Below are 26,122 nucleotides of genomic sequence, written 5' to 3' on the forward strand. Positions count from 1 at the left end.
TTTTTTGTTCTCTGTATTATTACAGACATATTTGCTGACAGGTATTTTGAAATAAATTATCAAAATAATTGAAACTAGCATGATTATAGTGTGTTATTTTGACAAATAAAATATGCAGAATTTTGAAGAATTTTAAAATATTGTGCACAGAATTTTTAGACACCGAATTCCCCCAGGAGTAACCCCTCTGTCTCTCTTTAGTGCAGTCTGGAGTTGCTCAAGTTCCTTTTATTTTCCTGTTCCCTTTGGGGCTCCTGCTTTATTCTTTAGCAAGCAGACACAACCTGTGATGTTGCTCTCTCTCACTTCCTCCATCTTTCTTCTTACTGGCTTTCCCCCTACATGGCAGCCAGTCAAAGGAGAAGGCAGCAACAGAAGCAATATTCCCATTCATCATGCTCTCAATAGCAGAAGCACTGGCTTCCTGCTCTCCCATTTCTAACTCTTTTCCCTCCTTCCCCTTGAGGTTTATACCATCTGCTGACTAAATTTCCCCTGTTTCCTCATCCTACTTCCTCTTTAGCTTGGATTCCTGGTCCTCCTTTTCCTCTCTTCCCAATCCTCCATCTTAATTCTTGATGACTTCAACCGCCATGTTAATGATCCTTTCAACTTTGCCATCATTCACTTCCTTTCCCACATGGCACTGGATCTACAACCATACACAAAACTGTAGCCACTCCCTCAACTTTATAAAAAGAAAAGGAGTACTTGTGGCACCTTAGAGACTAACAAATTTATTTGAGCATAAGCTTTCGTGAGCTACAGCTTATAGTGTTCATTAGGCATTGGTCCTTCTCTTCTGTCACTTCCAAGTAGCTTCCTTTCTCTGATCACTATTTATCATTGAAAGAGGTGGAGGAGTAAACAATCAAATAAAAAAGAAGCAAGTTTTCATTTGGGTTTTATTTTTTAAACAAACACCTTCCATTCATATAGTGCATTTCATTCAAAATTACACCAATTATTTTAGTAGCAATTTTTCATGCACACCATACACACGTCAGTGATTCCACCCCCCGTTGAAATACAGCAACAACATACAAAGAAAAGGAGTACTTGTGGCACCTTAGAGACTAACCAATTTATTTGAGCATGAGCTTTCGTGAGCTACAGCTCACTTCATCAGATGCATACCGTGGAAACTGCAGCAGACTTTATATACACACAGAGAATATGAAACAATACCTCCTCCCACCCCACTGTCCTGCTGGTAATAGCTTATCTAAAGTGATCATCAGGTTGGGCCATTTCCAGCACAAATCCAGGTTTTCTCACCCTCCACCCCCCCACACAAATTCACTCTCCTGCTGGTGATAGCCCATCCAAAGTGACAACTCTTTACACAATGTGCATGATAATCAATTTGGGCCATTTCCTGCACAAATCCAGGTTCTCTCACCCCCTCACCCCCCTCCCAAAAACCACACACACAAACTCACTATCCTGCTAGTAATAGCTCATCCAAAGTGACCACTCTCCCTACAATGTGCACGATAATCAAGGTAGGCCATTTCCAGCACAAATCCAGGTTTTCTCACACACACCCCCCACCCCCATACACACAAACTCACTCTCCTGCTGGTAATAGCTCATCCAAACTGACCACTCTCCAAGTTTAAATCCAAGTTAAACCAGAACATCTGGGGGGGGGGTAGGAAAAAACAAGGGGAAATAGGCTACCTTGCATAATGACTTAGCCACTCCCAGTCTCTATTTAAGCCTAAATTAATGGTATCCAATTTGCAAATGAATTCCAATTCAGCAGTTTCTCGCTGGAGTCTGGATTTGAAGTTTTTTTGTTTTAAGATAGCGACCTTCATGTCTGTGATTGCGTGACCAGAGAGATTGAAGTGTTCTCCGACTGGTTTATGAATGTTATAATTCTTGACATCTGATTTGTGTCCATTTATTCTTTTACGTAGAGACTGTCCAGTTTGACCAATGTACATGGCAGAGGGGCATTGCTGGCACATGATGGCATATATCACATTGGTGGATGTGCAGGTGAACGAGCCTCTGATAGTGTGGCTGATGTTATTAGGCCCTGTGATGGTGTCCCCTGAATAGATATGTGGGCACAATTGGCAACGGGCTTTGTTGCAAGGATAAGTTCCTGGGTTAGTGGTTCTGTTGTGTGGTATGTGGTTGTTGGTGAGTATTTGCTTCAGGTTGCGGGGCTGTCTGTAGGCAAGGACTGGCCTGTCTCCCAAGATTTGTGAGAGTGTTGGGTCATCCTTTAGGATAGGTTGTAGATCCTTAATAATGCGTTGGAGGAGTTTTATTTGGGGGCTGAAGGTGACGGCTAGTGGCGTTCTGTTATTTTCTTTGTTAGGCCTGTCCTGTAGTAGGTAACTTCTGGGAACTCTTCTGGATCTATCAATCTGTTTCTTTACTTCTGCAGGTGGGTATTGTAGTTGTAAGAAAGCTTGACAGAGATCTTGTAGGTGTTTGTCTCCGTCTGAGGGGTTGGAGCAAATGCGGTTGTATCGCAGAGCTTGGCTGTAGACGATGGATCGTGTGGTGTGGTCAGGGTGAAAGCTGGAGGCATGCAGGTAGGAATAGCGGTCAGTAGGTTTCCGGTATAGGGTGGTGTTTATGTGACCATTGTTTATTAGCACTGTAGTGTCCAGGAAGTGGATCTCTTGTGTGGACTGGACCAGGCTGAGGTTGGTGGTGGGATGGAAATTGTTGAAATCATGGTGGAATTCCTCAAGGGCTTCTTTTCCATGGGTCCAGATGATGAAGATGTCATCAATACAGCGCAAGTAGAGTAGGGGCTTTAGGGGACGAGAGCTGAGGAAGCGTTGTTCTAAATCAGCCATAAAAATGTTGGCATACTGTGGGGCCATGCGGGTACCCATAGCAGTGCCGCTGATCTGAAGGTATACATTGTCCCCAAATGTGAAATAGTTATGGGTAAGGACAAAGTCACAAAGTTCAGCCACCAGGTTAGCCGTGACATTATCGGGGATAGTGTTCCTGACGGCTTGTAGTCCATCTTTGTGTGGAATGTTGGTGTAGAGGGCTTCTACATCCATAGTGGCCAGGATGGTGTTATCAGGAAGATCACCGATGGATTGAAGTTTCCTCAGGGTGTGTGAGAAAACCTGGATTTGTGCTGGAAATGGCCTACCTTGATTATCATGCACATTGTAGGGAGAGTGGTCACTTTGGATGAGCTATTACCAGCAGGATAGTGAGTTTGTGTGTGTGGTTTTTGGGAGGGGGGTGAGGGGGTGAGAGAACCTGGATTTGTGCAGGAAATGGCCAAACTTGATTATCATGCACATTGTGTAAAGAGTTGTCACTTTGGATGGGCTATCACCAGCAGGAGAGTGAGTTTGTGTGTGGGGGGGGGGGGGGTGGAGGGTGAGAAAACCTGGATTTGTGCTGGAAATGGCCCCACCTGATGATCACTTTAGATAAGCTATTACCAGCAGGACAGTGGGGTGGGAGGAGGTATTGTTTCATATTCTCTGTGTGTATATAAAGTCTGCTGCAGTTTCCACGGTATGCATCCGATGAAGTGAGCTGTAGCTCACGAAAGCTCATGCTCAAATAAATTGGTTAGTCTCTAAGGTGCCACAAGTACTCCTTTTCTTTTTGCGAATACAGACTAACACGGCTGTTACTCTGAAACCAACAACATACAGTGCACAGCAAGACAACAATTTGAAACAGGAACGGAAGAAAACTACCATATCCCATTGAAACCAAAGCTAAGGTAGTAGGGTAGGTGGAATGAAGTTACCCAATCAATATTGAGCCAGGACACTGAGATTTACATCCTCAGGGTCATTACAATTACATATAAAAATTGCCATGAGACCTTAATTATTGCGAGTGATCAGGATTGCACCTGTAAGTCTAATCCAAAAGATGCCACCTCCCCCAGAAGTACCTCCTAAAACATGCTTGTTTCACAAGATAAGTACAGAATACAAGGTCAAGGGGGTATATATAAAACAAAAAACTACTGAATCAGTTTATATGACGTCTTTACTTTCACAAATTATTGGGCTGCCTCAAATTATTTAGATACTGTAAAGTGGCAATGCAAGGAAAAAGTTCTAGCTACACAGCTACATAAACAAGTTTGAAGAAAAAGAAGTGAGATAGCAATTTATAATTCATAAACTACTTTTAATAGCATTTAGCATTCATGTTTCTTATTATTGAAATGGCTCTGGAGGATAAAAACTAAAAAGCTGTGGCCCCATAGGGAGCAGAACTGCTGACACATTCTGTTGGACTTTGTCACAAATAGCTCTACTTGGTGAAAAACCCACAACTAGAAGATGTATCTGGCTACAATTGGTGAAGAAACCACTTGTGGTGATTCAAACCATCTGCTCAGGTGGCCTGCTAAGTCATTCTGTACACCCCACACATAAGATGCTTCTAGATCTACTGAGCTGGCAATACAGAGCTCCCTGAGTTGGGCTTCTTCGTGACAGAGTGGGGAAGAGTGGGCTCCCCGCTGCTTGTTGAGGTAAAACATTGCTGTTAAGTTGTCTGTGAAGACTAACAGCCTGCTTCCCCTGATCTGCAATAGAAATACTTGGCACAGCTTTCAGTTCTCTGGCACTGATGTGTAAAGCTAAGTTCTCTGAAGACCAGAGACCCAGCAGAGAACTAAAATGGGCTCCCCATCCAAGGACCGAAGCATCTGGCCCTAGCATGAAAGCTGGTTGTGGGTGGACAAATGGAATGCCTATCTAGGGATTTGAGAACATGGGAGGGCATTCTTACCACAGAGTCCAATTGATGGCAGCTTGGTGGGTAAACAGATGCCAGCCAGCCCGACAGAGTTCTGAGCCACAGTCTGACGTAGTGAACCACATAGGTGCAAGAGGCCATGTGACCCAGAAGCCTCAAACAGTTTGGTGCTGTTGTGACCAGCAGACCTATGACAATTGATCGAATTGCCTGGAACATGGAAGAAAGGCCCTGGCTTGAGATGATTCCAGTGCAGCCCCTATAAACTCTATCCTCTGGACTGGAAAGAGAGGATATTTTTGTGTGTTGATTAACTTTCCCAGATCATTGACTGGATCAGGGTAATGCTATGCACTTGCTATTTAGACCAGCCTTTGACAAGCCAGTCATCTAGATAGAGATAAACCTACACTCCTGATCTTAGAAGGAATGCAGCCACTACTGCCATGACTGAGAGCTGCTGACGGGGTAAGAGGTAACTTAGTCACAGTTTATAAGTACCTACACAGGGAACAAATATTTAATAATGGGCTCTTCAATCTAGCAGACCTAAGATATAACAGAATCCAGAAGCTGGAAGTTGTAGCTAGACAAATTTAGACTGGAAATAAGGCATAAGTTTTTAATTGTGAGGTGCGACTGGGTCGGGCCAGATGGCTACAGGAGAGTAACAGAAGGCAGATATATTAGCCCCAAGTTAAGTAGGTCCCTTTTCTCTGGGTAAAGTAACAGGGAAGATTCCAGAACAATCAGGAACCTTCTGGAGACAATTAAGACAGGCTGATTAGAACACCTGCAGCCAATCAAGAAGCTGTTAGAATCAATTAAGGTAGGCTAATCAGGGCACCTGGGTTTTAAAAAGGCGCTCACTTCAGTTTGTGGTGTGCGTGTGAGCAGTTGGGAGCAAGAGACACTAGGAGCTGAGAGTGAGAATGTGGACTGTTGGAGGACTGAGGTGTACAAGCATTATCAGACACCAGGAAGAAGGTCCTATGGTGAGGATAAAGAAGGTGTTGGGAGAAGGCCATGGGGAAGTAGCCCAGGGAATTGTAGCTGTCGCACAGCTGTTCCAGGAGGCACTCTAGACAGCTGCATTCCACAGGGTCCTGGGCTGGAACCCGGAGTAGAGGGCGGGCCCGGGTTCCCCCCAAACCTCCCAACTCCAGGTCAGACACAGGAGGAGTCGACCTGGACTGTGGGTTCAGAAGAACGGCCAAGCTGAGGGCTGCCGTGAAGCTCCAAGGTGAGCAAATCCGCCAATAAGCACAAGACCCACCAAGGTAGAGGAGGAACTTTGTCACAGAGGGTAATTAACTACTGGAATAATTTACCAATGATTGTGATGGATTCTCTATCACTGGCAATTTTTTAAATCAAGATTTAATTTTTTTCTAAAAGATCTGGTCTAGATATTATTTTGCGGGGGTTCTGTGGCCTGTGTTTTACAAGAAGTCAGTCTAGATGATCACAGTGGTCCCTTCTGGCCTTGGAAACTATGAATAATCACAAAGTCAGTATTATGCCATTTAAAGTTCCTGCATGTTTTAATCCCCAGCATTTGTTTTTCACCTTTTTTCCCTTCTACAACCAGTGTTAAAAAAAATTACATCAAGGTTTACACTCACCCTTCTATCCTTAGGGTAAAACAAACACAAATACCCTGTGGAAAAAACGCCACACACAACTAAAAGGATAGATTTTTTAAAAGCTCAGACCACTTTATAAATGGATCTTTTTCTTTAATCTTGATCGTATTGATTTTTTTCCCTGGGAACAAATGTTGGTTTAATTTTTGAGAAGACAAACTTAAAAAAAGTTGTGAAATAAAACCCAGCCTGTAAAATGCTCTTCCAGTATTTAATCCATCTACAGACCTCTCTAACCAGTCACATATGCCTTTCTAATTAAAGAACAAAGAATCTGGATGAGTTTATGAGCAGATAAAGGTTTGACTAACATACATCCTCCCTAAGCCCCACTGTGCTGCCGACCAGGAGCCGCCTGCGTTAAGTGCTTCCCGGACAGAGCTTGCACCTCTCATCCACTCCCAAACCCCAATATTCTTCCCCAGCCCAGAGCCCCCTCTTGCACCCAAACTCTCTCCCAGACCCGTCACTCCCTCCTGCACCCCAACCCCCTGCCCCCTCCTGCACCCAAACTCCCTCCCAGAGCCCATATCCCTCACCCTCTTCTGCACCCCAACACTCTGCACCAGCCCAGAGCCCCCTCCTGCACCAAATGCCCTCCCAGAGCCCTCACCCCCTCCTGCACCCCAACCCCCTGTCCCAGGCTCAGCCCAGAGCCCCCTCCCACACACCAACCCCCTGCCCCAGCCTGGTGAAAGTGAGTGAGGGTGAGGGACAGTGAGCAATGGAGGAAGGGGGAGAAACGGAGTGAGTGGGGCAGGGCAGATCCTGGGTTGATCTTAAATTCAGAAAGTGATCTTGTACAAAAAAGGTTGGAGACCACTGCATTACAATGATGAAAACCCTCAAAGTTCTATTTTGGGCCTAATTCGTTGTGTTATCTGTATGTTCTACCGTATGGTGTCTATCAGCAGTTACTACAATTGGACTTCCACTGATACACATACAGTTCTCAAAATTTACTTATCCTTTACACCAGAGCCTGTTATGAAAGTCTCCCTGCTGTCTAATTGTTTGAGTGAAATTCAATCTTAGATGGCTTGGAATAAGCTCTGCCTCAACACAACCAAGACTGAATTGCTATTGATTTCTACAAGATAGAGGTATGGGAAGGTTGAACTTCCACCACCTGAATTTAGATGGGTCAGATATTTTGGCAGTTGATCCTGCTAGGAATTCTCAGGGTCACTTCAGACTCATGTCTTTCTGATGTCAACATATGAAAATTTAAATCAATGAAAATTCAGATGTGGTTTTGATTTCACACAGCTGATGAATGTTGCCAAGATAAAATACTTGCTTTCTACATCTCATACAGAGATTCTAATTCCTGTGTTGAATAGAGAGACTTAATTATTATGCTTTTTAATGCTGGCCTTCCTGCTGTTTCTATACAGTCTTTCCAATAGGTTCAGAAGCAGCAGCTAGCTTTTTCACACTGGTTAAGTATGATGACAGTATTATTCATTTCCCACACATACTGCACTTCTAGATCAGTAGTTTGTTTAAATACATCTCTTTTCATAAGCTAGTACCATGTGATTAGTTTGAACTAACCACACAGTACATCCTGGCATGATCTTTTACAGGAAAGATAAAGAGAATTTGGGCTTGGGACTTTTGAGATGACAAAAGAATGAAATTAACAAATTTCCTGTCACTTGAGGGACTTCAGAGAGTAAAAGTCATGTCAATTTCAATCCTTTACTGACTTATAAGAGATATCAGTAAAGTACAAGGATGGTATAGTGTGCACATTTGTATCATACACACTTAGTGATGTTTGTTTTTTGACCATCTTTGAGGTAGAATGTTAAGTCTGTTGCAGCACTCTGTTTACAGACCTGATATTTTATCAGGGGGATAAGTTATAATAGTACATGTTACTCAGGGGTACACTGGGTTTAGGACTGAATCCCATCAATCGTGATAGCCTCCTTTTTAAGGATAAATTTAAACAATCACCACCACTACCACCTGGAATCAGAACTTAAAGACTTACAAGACATACTGATATATAGTAAACTGATATGATGCAATCAATGAAAATTAGTTCCCAACCATGTCATAACTAAGTCACAGTGATATTTTAGGTGAACAAGATAAAACACTATATGCTATTGTAAGCTGACAATGTGGTTGCCAAATTTACTTAGAAATGGTGTTTAAATGCAGTCACATAAAAAAAGGAAAGTATGAGGCTGATTTCAAATTGATTCCTATTTACTCATATCAACAATGTTTCCTCACACCTGAAAGGCATTAATATTGCTAACATGTTCTCTCTCTGAACAAAGCAATGGGTTCTCAGTAAATCATTGTATATTACACAATTAGTCAACATCAATATCCAGTTATACTTAATATTCCACCCCTTACATTACTCATTTAACAATAAGTTTGATGTGGGAGGAGAGAATAAAGTCCTACATTGCCTTAAAAAACAAAATGAATTATGCTATTAATTAAACTTCTATGTAGCTGCCTTCTGCAAGGATTGAGGAGGTATTTGTTATAGACAAGTAAAATAGTGACACCTAGTGGAAGTAGCTCACGAAAGCTCATGCTCAAATAAATTGGTTAGTCTCTAAGGTGCCACAAGTACTCCTTTTCTTTCTAGTGGAAGTAATAATCAATCAGTAAGTAAAACATCTATATAGAAACTTCTCAACCCAGTCCATCAAAAGGATTGAGAAGTTCATTTTTTATTTTTAATTTACAGCTGTTTTCCCCCACCCAGGGGATCAACACATTAGTTTGGGGGTAGGAGGAGATATGCATTTCACCAGAAAGGAATAATAGGGCAGGGAAGGAAGAATTATTTGCCTGAAATTCTGCATCCGATGAAGTGAGCTGTAGCTCACGAAAGCTTATGCTGAAATAAATTGGTTAGTCTCTAAGGTGCCACAAGTACTCCTTTTCTTTTTGCGAGTACAGACTAACACAGCTGTTACTCTGAAATCTGCTTCCTTAGAGATATCATGAAGGATTCTTACTTGTGCTCTACTGCTGCCCTCAAGGATTAAAATAAAAGGAGATTAAGACACTAATGGCAATTAGGCATCTAACTGCCATTCACTTCTTTGAAAAGTCTCCCCCTTTCAGAGTTCTACTAGCCTTCTGCTACAGCACTGAGAGAAGAAGAAACCTGCACAAACTGTAGATTTAAATAAAATGTCATGATCTAGAGTCACTAATGATAGGTTTCAGAGTAACAGCCGTGTTAGTCTGTATTCGCAAAAAGAAAAGGAGTACTTGTGGCACCTTCATCGGATGAAGTGAGCTGTAGCTCACGAAAGCTTATGCTGAAGTAAATTGGTTAGTCTCTAAGGTGCCACAAGTACTCCTTAGAGTCACTAAATTCAACTGTTAACACAATGCCATGAGTAAATTAATGAGAAGCTCTTTATAAACGGCACACACCCAGAGTTCTGCAAGCTCAGAAAGAATCCCAGAGGTCACACCTTCGCACATCTTCTTTTGTAACATTCAATCAGCCATGACAGCATGTGTGCTGATCCCTCACAGCCAAGAGTGAAGACCACCTGCCCCAAGCAGTGTTTATTTTCTTTTTTGTTTTGAGTGGGCAAAAATTGGAGGGGAGCTACAAAAATCAATAAAATAATAGAAGGTAAAGAAGAGGAAAGATGGGAATGAAAAAGTTGAAAAGGAAAGAAGAGGTCATGAAAGAAAAGCACATGGCAACCATATAACAGGGAGAAGTTAAAGAGGATTCACCAGTCCATCACAAGGGAGACTACAGTAAGTTCGGGAACCATTTCTTGATGTAGTCATTTGCTTAAATACTGAGAAGAAAAGAAAACCAAAACTAGTCTTTGAAAATGTTTTTGGCATACTGCAATTTTATCTAGAAGTTACCCATTAACCCAAAATGGAATGGAAAGCAAATCCCTGCATGATGACTGGTTGAGGGACATAATTAGGCTATCCAAATGTAGTGACTTGTACTATGGCCAGGGCTTGAGCAACTTAACAAGACACCTACTAAGAAGTGGACACAAAATATTGGGAACCACAACAACAGGATCCAGAGAAAAAGTAGAGCACTAATCACAGGAGCACTCCCTACTTGGGACTGATCATTCATACGGAGTAAGATAGGGAGCAGAGGACTGATAAGAGATATGGACTAAACACACCTACAAGTGGGAAGCAAGAAGTCTCACTGGAGTCTGAAGAAGAGCAACAATTAAACCCACAGGCATGGCTGTTCTCAGTGTTTTTAAAGCATCCAGCATGTAGGCACTAACAGCAGCATCTTGACACTTAACCAATTAGTTTAATGTGAAAGAGTACACTTCTCTTCAGTAGCCAACAGAGCTGGGTTTTAAAAGCTGAAGAATCCACTACCATTTATGGAGAGTTTTTTATTACATACTGACAGAAGTAGTAGTATGTTTTAATGGAAGGAGCTAAAGCATAGGTCTGAAAGTTGCCAACCCTGCTTGATCGTTCCTGCGCTAGAAAAAAAAAAGTGTGCTCACCATAAATATGGTTTGCTTTATTTAAGCTGTAATGTGCCATATGACCACTACTATTTTCAGACCATTAAATGCTCAAGCGACTTGAAAATTATGAATATATTTTACTTCAGTTATTTTTCCCCACTATTTATATCAATTTATTAGCCAACACTAACTGTATGTCTAACTGAAATTACAAAACTTTTTGAACTGCTTTCAGAAGATGTACATCTCCCAAGCGAGAAAAATCCAACTTCAGTTGCCTAACCCAACTTGGCAGGGGCTGGGATGATGCAGAGGCAGCAGACTCGGCCCCAAGCTTTGTAGCATAATTGTTTTTAAATTGAATTGTTTTTCAAGATTTGCCATAAGGCATCAGCTGTTCCTGAAAGCAAGAAAAATGAGAGATCGTCAAGATTTCATTTGGAATCCAGAGAATCCCTAGAAAACAAAAGTGGGAAGATTAATGTGAACAAGATTAATTATTTTGGGGAAAACAAAATGTGTTTAAGTGCTTTGAGTGTATATTATGTCATTTTATAGTAAACACACCCTGCCCATTCTCTACTGTTTAAATAAGTGAATTCACTGAAAAAAACCTGTATTAGTATGATTTTAAGACTGAGGCTATAAACACAAATACGACTATTTGTTTGTGGTAGCAGCCACAATATGCTGGCACTTTACAAATAGAAAAGGGCACAATCCCTGCTCTGAGGAGCTTACGACACAAAGGCAGACAGTGTAGAAGCTGTATAGGATACATAGTTATGGGCAAATATATTATATATAAATAAATTTATATGAAACTTTTTCCAAACTACCCCTCAAGCTTATCATGGTCAGCCATCAATTTTTCCATAGGCATCTTGGCAGAGATGTATCTTCAGGAGGGACTTGAACACAGAGAGGGTAAGGGCCATAACAAGCAAGTTCAGCCAAGTAATATACCTGCAGTAGCCTTCCTTTGGCCATGATGCATATAGATTTGTGGTCTAAGCACAAATCTATCTAATTCTAGCTTTGATGCTGGCTGTCTCACTGGCTTGGAAGAACCATGATCTCTCTGCCTCAGTTTCTTCATCTGTAAAATAGTGATACCTACTTATCCTGCAGGAATATTTATGAGGATTAGTTATCTTTGTAATATACTTTGAAGATGTAAATATGTATTATACACAGTATTTTTGATGTATATTTTAAGGAACATTATCAGATTAAAATCCTATTTCAAAATAGTTTTCTTACCTAAAGCTGTCAATGTGTAACAACTAAGCATTACGTCATAATTGATGTGATATAACATGTTACACACACAACTGGATGGAAATCCCTTTAGTTGCATAGGAGTGCCTACGCCCAGATATTTGTAACAAATATAATTCTGCCTACTCCTATAGCACCCCCACTACTGATTGTGAGTATGCCTTCAGAGGTGCAGATATTCTAATAACTGTATTATAAATGTTTTCCTGAGGATTGGTTCATTTTCACCTTAAACACAGATGGTACTGACCATCCGACACATGTTGATTTATATTTTATAAACCTTTTTTTAAAGAAAAGAATCCAGATGTTTTCAAACTGTAATTTTTACAATCGAATACAGAGGATCACAGGCATAATAGTCAAAGTTTTTAATTGATCCATCTTTGACAGTGTCTTGCAGTCCTTTTTTTAAATATTGGAAGGGGAAAACCTCTTGTTAAGCTCCCTTCCACACTTATAATCAAGAACAATGATATCCAGGAATCTGAGAGTTAAAGATCTAACCATTTCTGGTGACTGAGAACAGAGGAACCACTCAGATGAGTACCATAAAACCTCAGCAGTACACTGACAATCCACAGGCTGTTTTCTTCCTTTGCAGCCAGGCAGGAAGTTCAGATTGCTGAATACTCACAATGATAAAGAATAAAATTCCATACAGGTTAGTCCTGAAGGAATATTTATGGCAAAATTAGAATATACTCAGTACACCACCCATTAAACAAGCACCCACAGATTAACAGAAGCTTTTATATTGTGATATGTCTGAACTGGACAGCAACTGGGCCTCCATGGTTACATGTAAATTGGTTCAAAACATTTTCACAATGTAAAAGAGAAAGGGGAGAAACATTTCCCAATAAGTACAGGTTAGCCTCACTGCAGCTAAATTCTATGGGGAAGCTGAATGATGTTTTAACAACACAAAAGGGGTTTTCACTCACTCTAGCTAAACTGGGCTCTTCTGACCAAAATCAGTCACCCAAAAGCCTCACTTGCACATTTCTTGCATGTGCCCTGGGTCCTATCCTGATTATTAGCAGTCAATCATTGTAAGAGTATCTGACACAATTGGTGATAAAGTTGCCCCCACTTTCCTAGCTTCTCTTCTCATTCAAGCTACAGAATAATAACTTCAGACTGACACCAAAGCAAGTTTGAAACACTTATCTTTATTGCTGCTCATATACTGTGTAACCTTAGAGTGGAAGTCTGCCGGGACTTCCTACACACCTTCATTACACACCATCATTGATAAGGTAACGTGTTATTTTGGACATTGCCCCTTCTAGAAAAGGGCCTCATTTACTGCTCCTTTGGATGGATGAGAGATTTTGATTTCGTAAGTTCACCTTTCCTGGACTTCTGCAAAAGAAAGAAATTGTCAAAACAGGCTGAGTATGTCTAATTCAGTTGTCATATATAACAAATTTCACTAGTCACATGTCTTAAGTATATCATAACATCAAATGATGTTTTCAAAGACACAGACTGTTAGCTGCATATTCTTTTTAAATTTATTTTGCTTTCCTTTGTATGTAATTATGGCATGTCTTCCTCCATAACCTGTATGTGCAGACGACTGAAATTTTATATGTATCCTCCCTAATGTGAGGAGCACAGCTGTATGGTCACTTGCTTTGTCTGTGCACAGAATTAAACTTTAGTAGTAGTCGTTTATACATTTTAAAATACACGTGGCTCCTTATTTAAAAAGATAATATCCTTTAATTCATCTTTTCCCCCTTACACCAAGTCTCAAGCGCCCATCGCTGAGGAGGCACAGAATCAGATCTTTAGCAGATTAAGCAAACTACTAAGTGCCCATTCTCTCACGTCCAAGATATTACAGTGAAATTCACTGAAATAGTCTAAGGCAATGGTTCTCAAACTGTGGGTCATAACCCAAAAGTGGGTCATGATCCCATTTTAATAGGGTCACCAGGGCTAGCTTTAGACTTGCTAGGGCCTGGGGTTGAAGCCAAAGCCCGAGCCGCTCACCCAGGGCTGAAGCCAGAGCTTCGGCTCAGGCTCACGCTTCAGTCGTCTCGTCACCCCCACCCCCATGGTCATGTAGTAATTTTTGTTGTCAAAAGGGGGTCGCAGTGCAATGAAATTTGAGAACCGCTGGTCAACACTACACAGTTAGGTCGACATAAGGACGCTTATGACGACCTAATTGTATCACTGTCTACACTACAGCTTCCCTCCCACCGATACAAGTGCACTACTACACTGACAAAATAACTCCACCCTCCCCAAGAGGCTTAAGGCTTATGTTGGTGTAGTTAGGGTGACACACTGTCTGTGTAGACACTGCGTCCCTTACATCTGCTGTCTTGTCAATTTTACTGCAGGAGCCATAAAATTGAAAAGAAACCCTCGGCTCCCCCGGGAGATGGGGCAGCTTTGGATCCTGCTCTTGGCTGGAAGCTGGGGTGACTTTGGACCCCGCTCCCGGCTGGGTACTGGGGCGAGAAGCCCAAGCAACTCCCCCACCCATTCCCCTGTGATCAGAGGCCCTGGGCTGCTTGCCCCTGCTCCAAGTGGGGAACTGGGGGGTGAAGGGGGAAGGAGGAAGAAGCCCACTGGAAGCCCATGGGGCTGACCTGAGAGACCTGGCTCTCAGCTCCCCACACTGCCCCTCTTAGGTCAGTGGAAGCTCTCCTGGTGAGGACAGACCTCACCAACATAAGGAGGGTAGTGTGGACATGCACCACTGCAGGTTTGTATTGTAGATATACCCTAAGGGAAGTGAAAGTCCCTTTAAAATCTAGATTGCCTAAAGCACTAGAAAATGGTGTAGGGAACAATCATGAATTGGCAGGAGACTGGTGATGTAATATGTTTTTTCCAATTCTTCCTTTGATTATTTTAACCGAAAAGCTCACCAGCTACAAAAGGCCACCATGCTAGTTCAGATGTTGAGTTCATTTTTAAAAATTTTAATGAATCCTGGGATTGAAGCAGGAATTACTGGGTGTAATTCTATGGCCTCTGTTGTGTCAGACTAGATGATCAGAATCTTCCCTTGTTGCATTAAAACTCTAGGAATGCACAATATGGAAGAAAGAATATATGGAAGAATGACCAATGGAATTGTTTTCTGGTAGTCTGAAAAATCTAGAAAAGAGGATGCTTTATCTGACTTTTTTCTGTTACCAATTTAAAAGGAACAAGATTGCAAGTAACTGAAATCCTAGAAAATCCTCTGTGTATACATAATTCAACTATTCTGTGTTTACAAGAAAAAAGTGAAAGTTACAATTCTAATACCTTCAAGAAGATGATCACCAAAATCCTTCCACTTTATAAAGAAAACCCACATTTTGCAAGCAATCAGATGGTTGATAAAGGCAGAAAGGCTTTACTACTACCATACCAGGTATTTTCTGGATTCCTCACATGTACACGGTAAAGACAGAATCCTTAAAATTCCCTGTAAAGTAAATGATCTGATAGGAAAGAAAGCTCCTACTGTATTTGTCTGGACCCTGAACCAATCTCAGAGTTTGGCATAATATACAAGAGAAAAATACTGAAAAGCTTACCACCTCTGAACTAAACTTTCCTTGACAAGAAAAATAAAGCTGCAATTTTGCTCCAAAGAAAGCTGAGCCAGCTACATTGACATACTTATATATTTTTGGGGCAGACTGCTGTAACCCTGTTGGATAAAATCTGATCCACAGTGACAGTTTTATTAGAACGGGGCTCTACATAAATACTGATTACCAAGGAAGTATATTTCTTACAAGTTGAGAGACTTATTTGGATCAAACACAGAGCTTAGTGATTTACTATGCAACTATAATCCCACCTTTTATCAGTGTCTGGCTTCTTCAGCTCTTCAAGGAAGAGCCTATTTCTGTAAAAACACCTAGCACATTTTGGGTGCTATCACCACACAAATAATAATTACAAAATGATGAAACAATTCAGTCAAATGATTGCTTGACTGAAAGCTATATTTTGGATATGCCACGGTTCTAATTAGCAGTTTGACTTGTTGTGTTATGTGAGGTAGCAAATTTTACACCATGTGCTGATTTCCTTCTGTAAAAGGTAAACTTTGTGATAAAGCTCTTAACAGGTTTTCTCTTGGCCTTTGTACTGGACACACACTGAATACTTTGTGGTGTACAGTAGAAGGTGTTTTTCCATTATACAAGTGGTTGCACATGGTACCCTTTCTTGACATCTTCCATGGACAGTATAATCCAATAAATGAAATTTAACTTCTTCACCGCAGAACAGCCTGTTCCCAGGTGCAAAACAAGAGCGTATGACACACGCACCAATAAAGGGATTACAGAGTGCTGATGCCCGCCCCAAATCCTGTACTTCTTCCCTCTCCTTCCTTATTACTAGACACTTAGCCCTGGGCACCTCTACACTACAGTGGCGCAGTTGTGCCCCCACAAGGCTGTAGTGCAGATGCTGCCTGTATGGAGGGAAGGGGGTTTTCCGTCGCTGGAGTTAACCCATAGGCGATTGGAAGAATTCTTCCAGCAGCGACCAAGCCACCTCAACACCCTTCGTGCGTGGCTCAGCTGACACTGCTCGCAGCCCGGAGCGAAACAGTGAGGTCAAGCTAGTCTTTAGGTGCAGATTAAGCCTTAGGTTAGAAATCGGCTGCTGGGCGCTCGCCCCACGCCGGAGCTGAGCGGGGGATCGTGCAGGCAGAGGGGGAGCAGCGGGAGGACGCCCAGAGCCCGGTGCGGGTGCGCTGCGGGGGGAGACTCCAAGCTCCCTAGAACCGAAGCGCAGCGGGAGCGGCACGGCGGCGGGCAGCGCCCCCCTCCCACGAAGCGGCTGCTCTCAGCGCGGCCCCGGCTGGCTGAGCCTCCCCCCGCCCCTCCACGGGCCCAGCAGCAGCAGCAGCCCGGGGCAGGGGCCAGCAGAGCGCGCGGGGGGAGGGGCGGGGGAGGGGAACCCGGCGGCCGCGCCCCGCCGCTACCTTCCCAGACGGTGTCGGCGCCCCGGCGCTGCAGGAACTTGTACCAGAAGGTGCCCGCGGCCTCCTCGTCCGGCAGCGCCGCCTCCGCCAACCACAGCGCGGGCTCCTGGGCCGGGAGCGGGGCCGCCGGGCGCGCGGGCCTCATGGGCAGCGCGCGCTGCGGGTCCCACTGGCCCAGCTCCGGCCGCGAGCCGGCCACCATGAGCACCACGTCCCCCTCGGTCAGCCCGGCCGGCAGCACCACCCCGAAGCGGAACAACATGGCAGCGTCACCTCCCGGCCGCCCGAGGGACAATACAGACCCCGCTTACTTCCGCGTTCTGTCGTCATCACGTAAACGCGTGGCGCACGGGGGGCGGGGAGCTAGCACGCGACTCGCCGAGCCACGGGGCGCCGCGGCCCATGCGCACGCGCACGCTGGAGGCGTGGGCGCGGCGGGCAGGGCGATGGAGAAGGGAACCGTGGGCGGCGGGGCAGGTTGCTGAGCGGTGCCACCGCGGGAAGCGGCGCTGTGGGGGTCAGGCGCTGTCGGAGCGCAGTTTAGCTCTGTGGAATTGTGGCTGCTGCCAGCCCTCTCTGCAACAGATACTGAGCTGCAGCCTTCTCTGTGGGTGCAGCCGGGTGCCCACCCCCAGGGGAGGGCTAACACCTTCCTCGCTCTGGGAGAGTTCAGTCCCGCCACTGGCTACCCTGCAGAAGTTATCAACAGGAGGGGGCCGCAACAGGGACAACACAGTTCAGCTCTGCTCCTACTGGTCATCTTTTACTAGCAAACCAAACAGCAGTCCGGTAAAGGACAGAGAGACCAATACACAACGCCTAGTATTTGCATTACTCGCACTACGTCTTCTGGAAAAGTCCTGTGTTACTCATCAGCCACACCATTGTTGGCATCCTTCTATCTCCCCCTCAAGGCTCGCAGGTTGGGATATAGCTTTTAGAATGTGTTAGGTTCATATATATTTAAGGAGGTTTTAACCCCTTTTCCTTCCTTCTTTGAACCTCCACACCCCACTACTTTGGGGTGCCCCGTTTTCCATAGGTGAACTTGTGAGTTCCCCTTATTAACATTTACATCACCTTATCATCATAGTAACAGGCAGTTTACCTTAAGGAAGTCTCTAACATTTCACCCTAGCTACTAATGGTCATCTCTTGTAGACACAATTATCCAAACACAGTTATTTTCAAAATATCAGTATATCACAAACAGCCACAAGCTCAGCAAGTTTATTATTAACTTACTTATGCTAATTTAACTTTTTAATATAGCTAATTTATCCTAAAATCTAATTTGGCTAAGCTAAGTATTTTCCAAGCCTGAGACTTACACATGAATTAATATTTATATTTCATCCCTGTGTCTTCAATATATCTGCTATATTTTATCTTTGGTTACTGACCACATAGCTAAAGCGTTTCAACAAAGGTTTGAGCAAGCTCAAACAAATAATCCTATTCCTTTCCTCATATAGAAAGATGTTGGTTTTGTAACCAGCTACCCCTTTAAATATAGCATTGCTCACATTACTGTTTATACTATAGAATCTGTTAGACTCCAGTAGAGGTTAGGTCCCCATTGTGCTATGTCAGGTTTCAGAGTAAGAGCTGTGTTAGTCTGTATTCACAAAAAGAAAAGGAGTACTTGTGGCACCTTAGAGACTAACCAATTTATTTCAGCACTGTAGCTCACGAAAGCTTATGCTGAAATAAATTGGTTAATCTCTAAGGTGCCACAAGTACTCCTTTTCTTATTGTGCTATGTGCTGTACATACAAATAAAGAGATAGTGTCTACACTGACTAGCTTAGAGTTTAAGGCCCCAATCTTGCAAACACCTACTCAGACTAGAAGTGTTTGCAGGATTGGTGCCTGTGGGGAATGTTAAGTAATGTGTTCAGTTAGTGTTATTTTGTATATGGAGTTATAGGGAAAGTGAAGCTTGTGGTTGGACATAAGACAGTGAGGTAACATCTGAGGACTCTGTAAATGCATTTTGATTGCTAGGAACCATCTTAGAATGTTCAGCTGAATTCCAGCAGGCATGGGCAAGGACAATTGGAAGAGAGAAAGTATAAACAGAGCACTTTATATATAATCTGTCCTGTACCTAAAACACGCACTCTTTTAGGAGGAATGCAAATATATTTTTCTAATTTATATGTTTGTTTTTTAGATGCATAAATTAATTGGACAGCACTACCCAGAATCAAAGAAAGATTCTTTACTGAAAATTTCAACAACTATTATCTCTTTTTTTAAAGAAACACCACAAAGTGAACTCAGGGGTTTAAAGTGTGATGTTAAAATGATTGTGCTAATAATAGGAAACTGAAGCTAATGAACTACCTAGACCAATTAATGAGGCACAGACCCAACTCCTGTAATTAAAGTCTAATTGCATGACTTAACTATTTCAGATCTCTGTTTGCTCTAATCTAATGAAACCACAGTAACAGAGAAAAGTAGAGAATTTAGCTTTTATATGCGATGTCTGGGGGAAGACTATTAAGCAAATTAAGAAGCTGGTTATCACATAAAACTTTGTTGATAAAGAGAGAAACATTGTTTTGGTGCTATTGCATAGCAGAAATAACAACTCCAGAGGTTGCTGTAACTGTTTGGTGCTGGTTTATGATGTAAGAGTATATTTTGTGCAGGATAGATTATAAAAATTATGACAAGAATATCCATTTTAGTAAGTGCACTTAATCTTGAGATTTATACTGTGATATTAGATAAGCAATCCCTTGAGTTTAGCTCTATTAGTATTATTTAAAAGGAAGCATAGGGTAGTATGAATATGCAGTAACATTTTTATAGAGTAAATAATTTGCTACTGTTGTCAGTATGTATTTGATTTTCCAGAAGCCTATATCTGTAATGAAATGCCAAATCTAACATAGACATTGCAGGACTGTTAAAATCACTATGAAAATATTCCAGCCCATTTGAATTTTGCATGTAAGTCATAGCAAGAGCTGACGATAAAACTTTCCCCTTAAGAGTCTATCTCAAGACTTAAATCAAATCCTAACGGCTTTAATCAAACTGAATTATTTTTACATTATATTGACTTAACTGATGTAATGGCAAAGACCATCTGAGCTCATTAGGCTCAGCTGTGCAAAGCTTATGTGATGTTACTGGCTATTTGTGAAGATGTAAGAAATTATTGAATAAATTATGACAGGTTTCAGAGTAACAGCCGTGTTAGCCTGTATTCGCAAAAAGAAAAGGAGTACTTGTGGCACCTTAGAGACTAACCAATTTATTTGAGCATGAGCTTTCGTGAGCTACAGCTCACTTCATCGGCTGCATACCGTGGAAACTGCAGCAGACATTATATACACACAGAGATCATGAAACAATACCTCCTCCCACCCCACTGTCCTGCTGGTAATAGCTTATCTAAAGTGATCATCAAGTTGGGCCATTTCCAGCACAAATCCAGGTTTTCTCACCCTCCACCCCCCCACACACAAACTCACTCTCCTGCTGGTAATAGCCCATCCAAAGTGACAAGTTTGTGTGTGTAGGGGGATGCGGGGGTGAAAAAACCTGGATTTGTGCTGGAAATGGCCCACCTTGTTTATCATGCACATTGTAGGGAGAGTGGTCACTTTGGATGAGCTATTACCAGCAGGAGAGTGAGTTTGTGTGTGGGGGGGTGGAGGGTGAGAAAACCTGGATTTGTGCTGGAAATGGCCCACCTTGTTTATCATGCACATTGTAGGGAGAGTGGTCACTTTGGATGAGCTATTACCAGCAGGAGAGTGAGTTTGTGTGTGGGGGGGTGGAGGGTGAGAAAACCTGGATTTGTGCTGGAAATGGCCCAACTTGATGATCACTTTAGATAAGCTATTACCAGCAGGACAGTGGGGTGGGAGGAGGTATTGTTTCATGATCGCTGTATGTATATAATGTGTGCTGCAGTTTCCACGGTATGCATCCAATGAAGTGAGCTGTAGCTCACGAAAGCTCATGCTCAAATAAATTGGTTAGTCTCTAAGGTGCCACAAGTACTCCTTTTCTTTTTGAATAAATTATACTCTGTGTCTGCATGTGCTATTTTATAAAGGATTATAGTACTATAAAGACATTTGCTATCTTGTTTTGAAGGCTTTAATCATGAGGCTAGCATTTACCAGTTACAGGAACACAATGAGATGTCTTGGAGGTGCTAATACTCTCTTTTCTTTTTAACATCTAATCTAGTCTAAAGATTAAATGGCAGCAATAACTTTGCTCATCTAATTTAAAACAGTTACACTGTTACCATATAGAAGCACACTGCGGTATTCAGCGTAAAACATGAATTGCTAAAAACCTTTCCCTTGCGCAGTATTATTTATAATTTATATAAAATAACATTAACCTTTTTAACATTGCCTTTATGACCTTTTTCACACAATCACACCAGTTTGTAGTTCTTACTTATAGTTTCTTGATATTTGTTTTTACTAGTGATTTTATGAAAAGATAGTACTTAATGCTATATAGACCTGATCAAAGCCAATTGATGTCAATGAAAGGACGCCCCATTGGACTTAAATGGGTATTGGAGGATGACCAAAAAAAAATTAGTAATTACTTATTCATAACACAGCATGTTGAAATACACGGTTCAGTACTAGTAAAGCTGGTGATGGTCAAAAAATCTGAAAGTATTTAGTAATGCCAGGGCTGAGTGTACTCTTAGTACTTGAACTTAGATACCACAGGGGGTCCACAAAAGACTACCTCATTTGGGAGTGGGATGGAGGCCAGAGTTATAACTCTCATTCCCGCCTGTGTTGGCCAATATAGCTTACCCCATGTAGGGATGAGAAGAGTTGTATGTTAATTGCAAAAGCAGCCTTGAGTCTAGGAGATCTTTCCAGTCAAGTATTTCCCTACAAGTGTCACTACAGTAATGGGCAAAAAAGGTGGGAACAATACATTATAAAGACAGGTTTCAGAGTAACAGCCATGTTAGTTTGTATTCGCAAAAAGAAAAGGAGTGCTTGTGGCACCTTAGAGACTAACCAATTTATTTGAGCATGAGCTACAGCTCACTTCATCGGTGAGCTGTAGCTCACGAAAGCTTATGCTCAAATAAATTGGTTAGTCTCTAAGGTGCCACAAAGTACTCCTTTTCTTTTTACATTATAAAGACTCTCAATACAGAAAGAAGTTATAAACACCATAGACCATTAAAAAATGTCTGCAAAGGCAATACTGTCTAGTGGTTTCAAGTAGGGACGGTGTGAGGACTCAGAACTCTGGGGTTTTACTCTTGACTCTGCTACACACCTGCTATGTGAACTTTGGCAAAATTTTACCTCTCTGTACCTTCATTTACCCATCAGTACAATAGCTATCAATTACATCTTGTTCTTACAGAAGTCACAGCCCAGAAGGAGAGGATCTAGGGGGGCTTTAAGCCACTTTTACATCCTCCCATCCTGGGCTGTTTTGGGTGTTGGGCATGCCCTCTGCTGTAACTTAAAAGCCCAGAGGGCCTGTACAAGCTCTGAAGGCTTTCCCAAGTACCATGTGGGCTACAGAACTGCCCCGAATCAGTGCAGCACTGCATGATGCAAACTCATTCTCCAAGATGTCCTCCTGCAAAGACGTCCTTATTTCTTTCTTCTGCAGTGCTTGCACTGAGGCAATTCTTCCTTGACCGAGTACAGGGCTTTTAGGGCCCCCTTACACTACTCTGACCCTTTAACCTCATATGAAGGGGCTGGAATGGGGGTGAGGATCTCACTCACAGGGTTTATACATAATACATATCTACCTCAGAGGGGTGTTGAGCAGGGTGGATAAAAATCAATTTAAAAAAATCTTATTTTTTTAATTTAAATCAGATTTTTTTAATACAATGTTTTTTGAGGAAAAAAATTATCTAAAGATAGTTTTAATTAAGATACATTATAGCTCAAAGATATCTCATCACGTAATAGGGATTAAAAATTCTAATTCTATAGTATGAGAATACATTAATATAATGTTTAAGAAAAGTTTTGTAAATGAATTCCAATAGTTCATGGATTAGGGACCCAATCTTATGGGGTTCCAGGGGCTTCTGTATAGATTATTTAGGTTAATCTTTCTATCTACACACTGGGACTCAGTGCTCAGTCTAGAAGATACCATCAGAGATGCTCAATTTTGCAATTCTCAAACTGTGGATTTGGGTCTCCAGAAATAACATGCTTGTTAACAGCAAAAATCTTTTAAAATAAATAATATATAGAGGGGAGAGATAACAGACCTCTACCCTATTGTCCCTCAGCAAATTTGTGTACATAGAGTCAATCCCTGACCACTCTCTAAAAGTGCAAAGTTTCAAAAAGATCGATAAATAGAAGATTGTTGGAGGCAGAATAGATCTGGACAAGGAGAAGCAGTCTGGAGATAAATGTGAGAAGGGAGGGACAAGCAGTAGAAACAAAAGTGAAACTATTTGAGCAGCATATTCCAGAAGTCTTGAGGTCTTTCTGAGTGTAGCCTTCATTGATTTGAGATCTAACATACCATTCTCTCACGAGAAGGGAAAACCTATAATGGCAGCAGGCCATAAAAGAGATCCAGTTTGGGAATATTTTAATGAAGTTCCGCTACCTGTGGGTAAGACAGGCATGTGTGCAAAATGCAAACAGCGCAACAAAGAAATGCAAGGCCTAGTTGCCCGAATAAAACAACATCATGAGAAATGTTCCTTCTCAGGCAGAAGCTGCGTTGAAGATGATGAAAGGAACATGTGTGAACATGCAGGATCTTCAGGTTGGTAAACTTTTTTATTTCATACTTCTTAAGGACTGCTGGTCTTCCTTCTGGACTAAAGAGTCTTTTCAGCTTGGAAAAGAGGAGACTGAGGGGGGATATGATAGAGGTATATAAAATCATGAGTGGTGTGGAGAAAGTGAATAAGGAAAAGTTATTTACTTGTTCCCATAATATAAGGAGTAGGGGCCACCAAATGAAATTAATGGGCAGCAGGTTTAAAACAAATAAAAGGAAGTTCTTCTTCCACAGGTTGACTGTGCTCTGAGTGAACTCCTTGCCTGAGGAGGTTGTGAAGGCTAGAACTGTAACAGGGTTTAAAAGAGAACTGTATAAATTCATGGAGTTTAAGTCCATTAATGGCTATTAGCTAGGATGGGTAAGGAATGGTGTCCCTAGCCTCTGTTTGTCAGAGTGTGGAGATGGATGGCAGGAGAGAGATCACTTGATCTTCGCCTGTTTTATTACTGACCCTGTTGAAATTTGGAAGGAACTGAGTAAGATCTTAAAAAGAGAAATATGCAATGACAGAATTAAATTACAAGCATTAAAAAACAAATGGGACAAGCACCATCTCCAGCTCATTTTCTTGCAAATATTCTCCGTACTTGGTACCATGGTCAAACAACTGCTGAAGAAGAGGAGTTGGCTATGACATGGACATACAGCAATCATCCCTCCATACTGCCAACTATAATAAACTTCAGAGCTAAGGGTGAACCATTCAAGAAATATGTGTTTGCTGATAGAAAAGGAATACTTGTGGCACCTTAGAGACTAACCAATTTATTTGAGCATAAGCTTTCGTGAGCTACAGCTCACTTCATCGGATGCATAAAGTGGAAAATGCAGTGAGGATGTTTTATACACACAAACCATGAAAAAATGGGTGTTTATCACTTCAAAAGGTTCTCTCTCCCCCCACCCCACTCTCCTGCTGGTAATAGCTTATCTAAAGTGATCACTCTCCTTACAATGTGTATGATAATCAAGGTGGGCCATTTCCAGCACAAATCCAGTGTTTAACAAGAACGTCTGAGGAATAGTGTGTGTTGGGGGGGGGGGGGGGGGGAAGAGGGTAGGAAAAAACAAGGGGAAATAGGTTACCTTGCATAATGACTTAACCATTCCCAGTTAAAGCCTAAGTTAGGCCTATTGAAGCCTAAATTAATTGTATCCAATTTGCAAATGAACTCCAATTCAGCAGTTTCTCGCTGGAGTCTGGTTTTGAAGTTTTTCTGTTGTAATATTGCAACTTTCATGTCTGTAATCGCGTGACCAGAGAGATTGAAGTGTTCTCCGACTGGTTTATGAATGTTATAATTCTTGACATCTGATTTGTGTCCATTATGCTCAAATAAATTGGTTAGTCTCTAAGGTGCCACAAGTACTCCTTTTCTTTTTGCGAATACAGACTAACACGGCTGCTACTCTGAAACCTGTGTTTGCTGATGATGTTTTAAAGAAAGTCACACCAGTGAACTGGAGGAAGTCACTCAAGCACTTGGATTCAGAGACTGTTGAAGTGATCATCTCACTTTTAACAGCAGTAGATTCTTCTGCTGGTGTAGAAAGAATATTTTCTTCCTTTGAACTAATTCATTCCAAACTGAGAAATCATTTGGGACCTGAAAAAGCAGGAAAGTTTGTTTTTCTTTTCCAGATTATGAACAAACAGGAAAATGAACGTGAAGACAACTGAGTTAGCTGCAGAAGCCATGTTGCAGAAGTTCTCATGTTGACCTGGCTGACATATTTAAAAAAAAATTTACTATTTCATTCAACTATTTTAGTTAAAAACAACTTTAACAAAAACAAACCTGATTTTAAAAAACTTGAATGTTTAACTAAATTCAAAAATTCATATACTTGTTTTGTTAAAATATGTTTGCTGTTCTAGAATACATAATGTTGTTTAAATTAAATAAAACAATTTAAATGTCTGTCTGGTCATGTTCTCCTCCTAATACAGCATAGCAAGAAAATCCTCCAAATATTAATGATTAACCTGTTGAATTGGAGATAGTTCACCTCCCAATGACTTCATAAATATCTGCTTCAATTACCTTTGGTAAATGAAATAACCAAACAATCATTCATTTCCTGATATAGCTGTAAAACTAATCTGAAAAGTTTTCAAAATAAATCACTTAAAAAATGTAGAGTGGGTACCTTCTAAAAATGAAACCTATATCTATCTCTGAATTGTGAGATATCCCTTCCCCTAAGCCCCCTCCCCCAAGTGACACAGCTGGGGACAGGGCGAG

The 26,122-nt window shown here is 41.7% G+C and overlaps 1 protein-coding gene and 1 long non-coding RNA gene across 3 annotated transcripts in view; one reads left to right on the forward strand and one right to left on the reverse strand.

Moving 5' to 3' along the window:
• The window catches only part of EPM2A (EPM2A glucan phosphatase, laforin), a 54,729-nt gene extending 37,325 nt beyond the window's left edge, over positions 1-17,404 (reverse strand). The window contains exon 1 of one of the 2 annotated variants that reach the window (XM_048844326.2): positions 17,082-17,404. In XM_048844326.2, coding sequence (XP_048700283.1) covers positions 17,082-17,343 — 262 coding nt within the window. In that variant the 5' untranslated portion in view covers positions 17,344-17,404. The remainder of the gene's footprint in view (positions 1-17,081) is intronic. The other variant, XM_075126791.1, reaches the window with a different exon arrangement.
• Positions 17,405-22,276: 4,872 nt separating this feature from the next.
• LOC142071576 (uncharacterized) lies at positions 22,277-25,757 on the forward strand. The gene is made up of 2 exons (XR_012667691.1): positions 22,277-23,855; positions 25,519-25,757. It is a non-coding gene; the product is annotated as an uncharacterized LOC142071576 (long non-coding RNA).
• Positions 25,758-26,122: the final 365 nt, after the last annotated feature.

Source organism: Caretta caretta, chromosome 3, assembly GCF_965140235.1.
Source record: "Caretta caretta isolate rCarCar2 chromosome 3, rCarCar1.hap1, whole genome shotgun sequence".
In the NCBI taxonomy this organism is placed as follows: Eukaryota; Metazoa; Chordata; order Testudines; family Cheloniidae; genus Caretta; species Caretta caretta.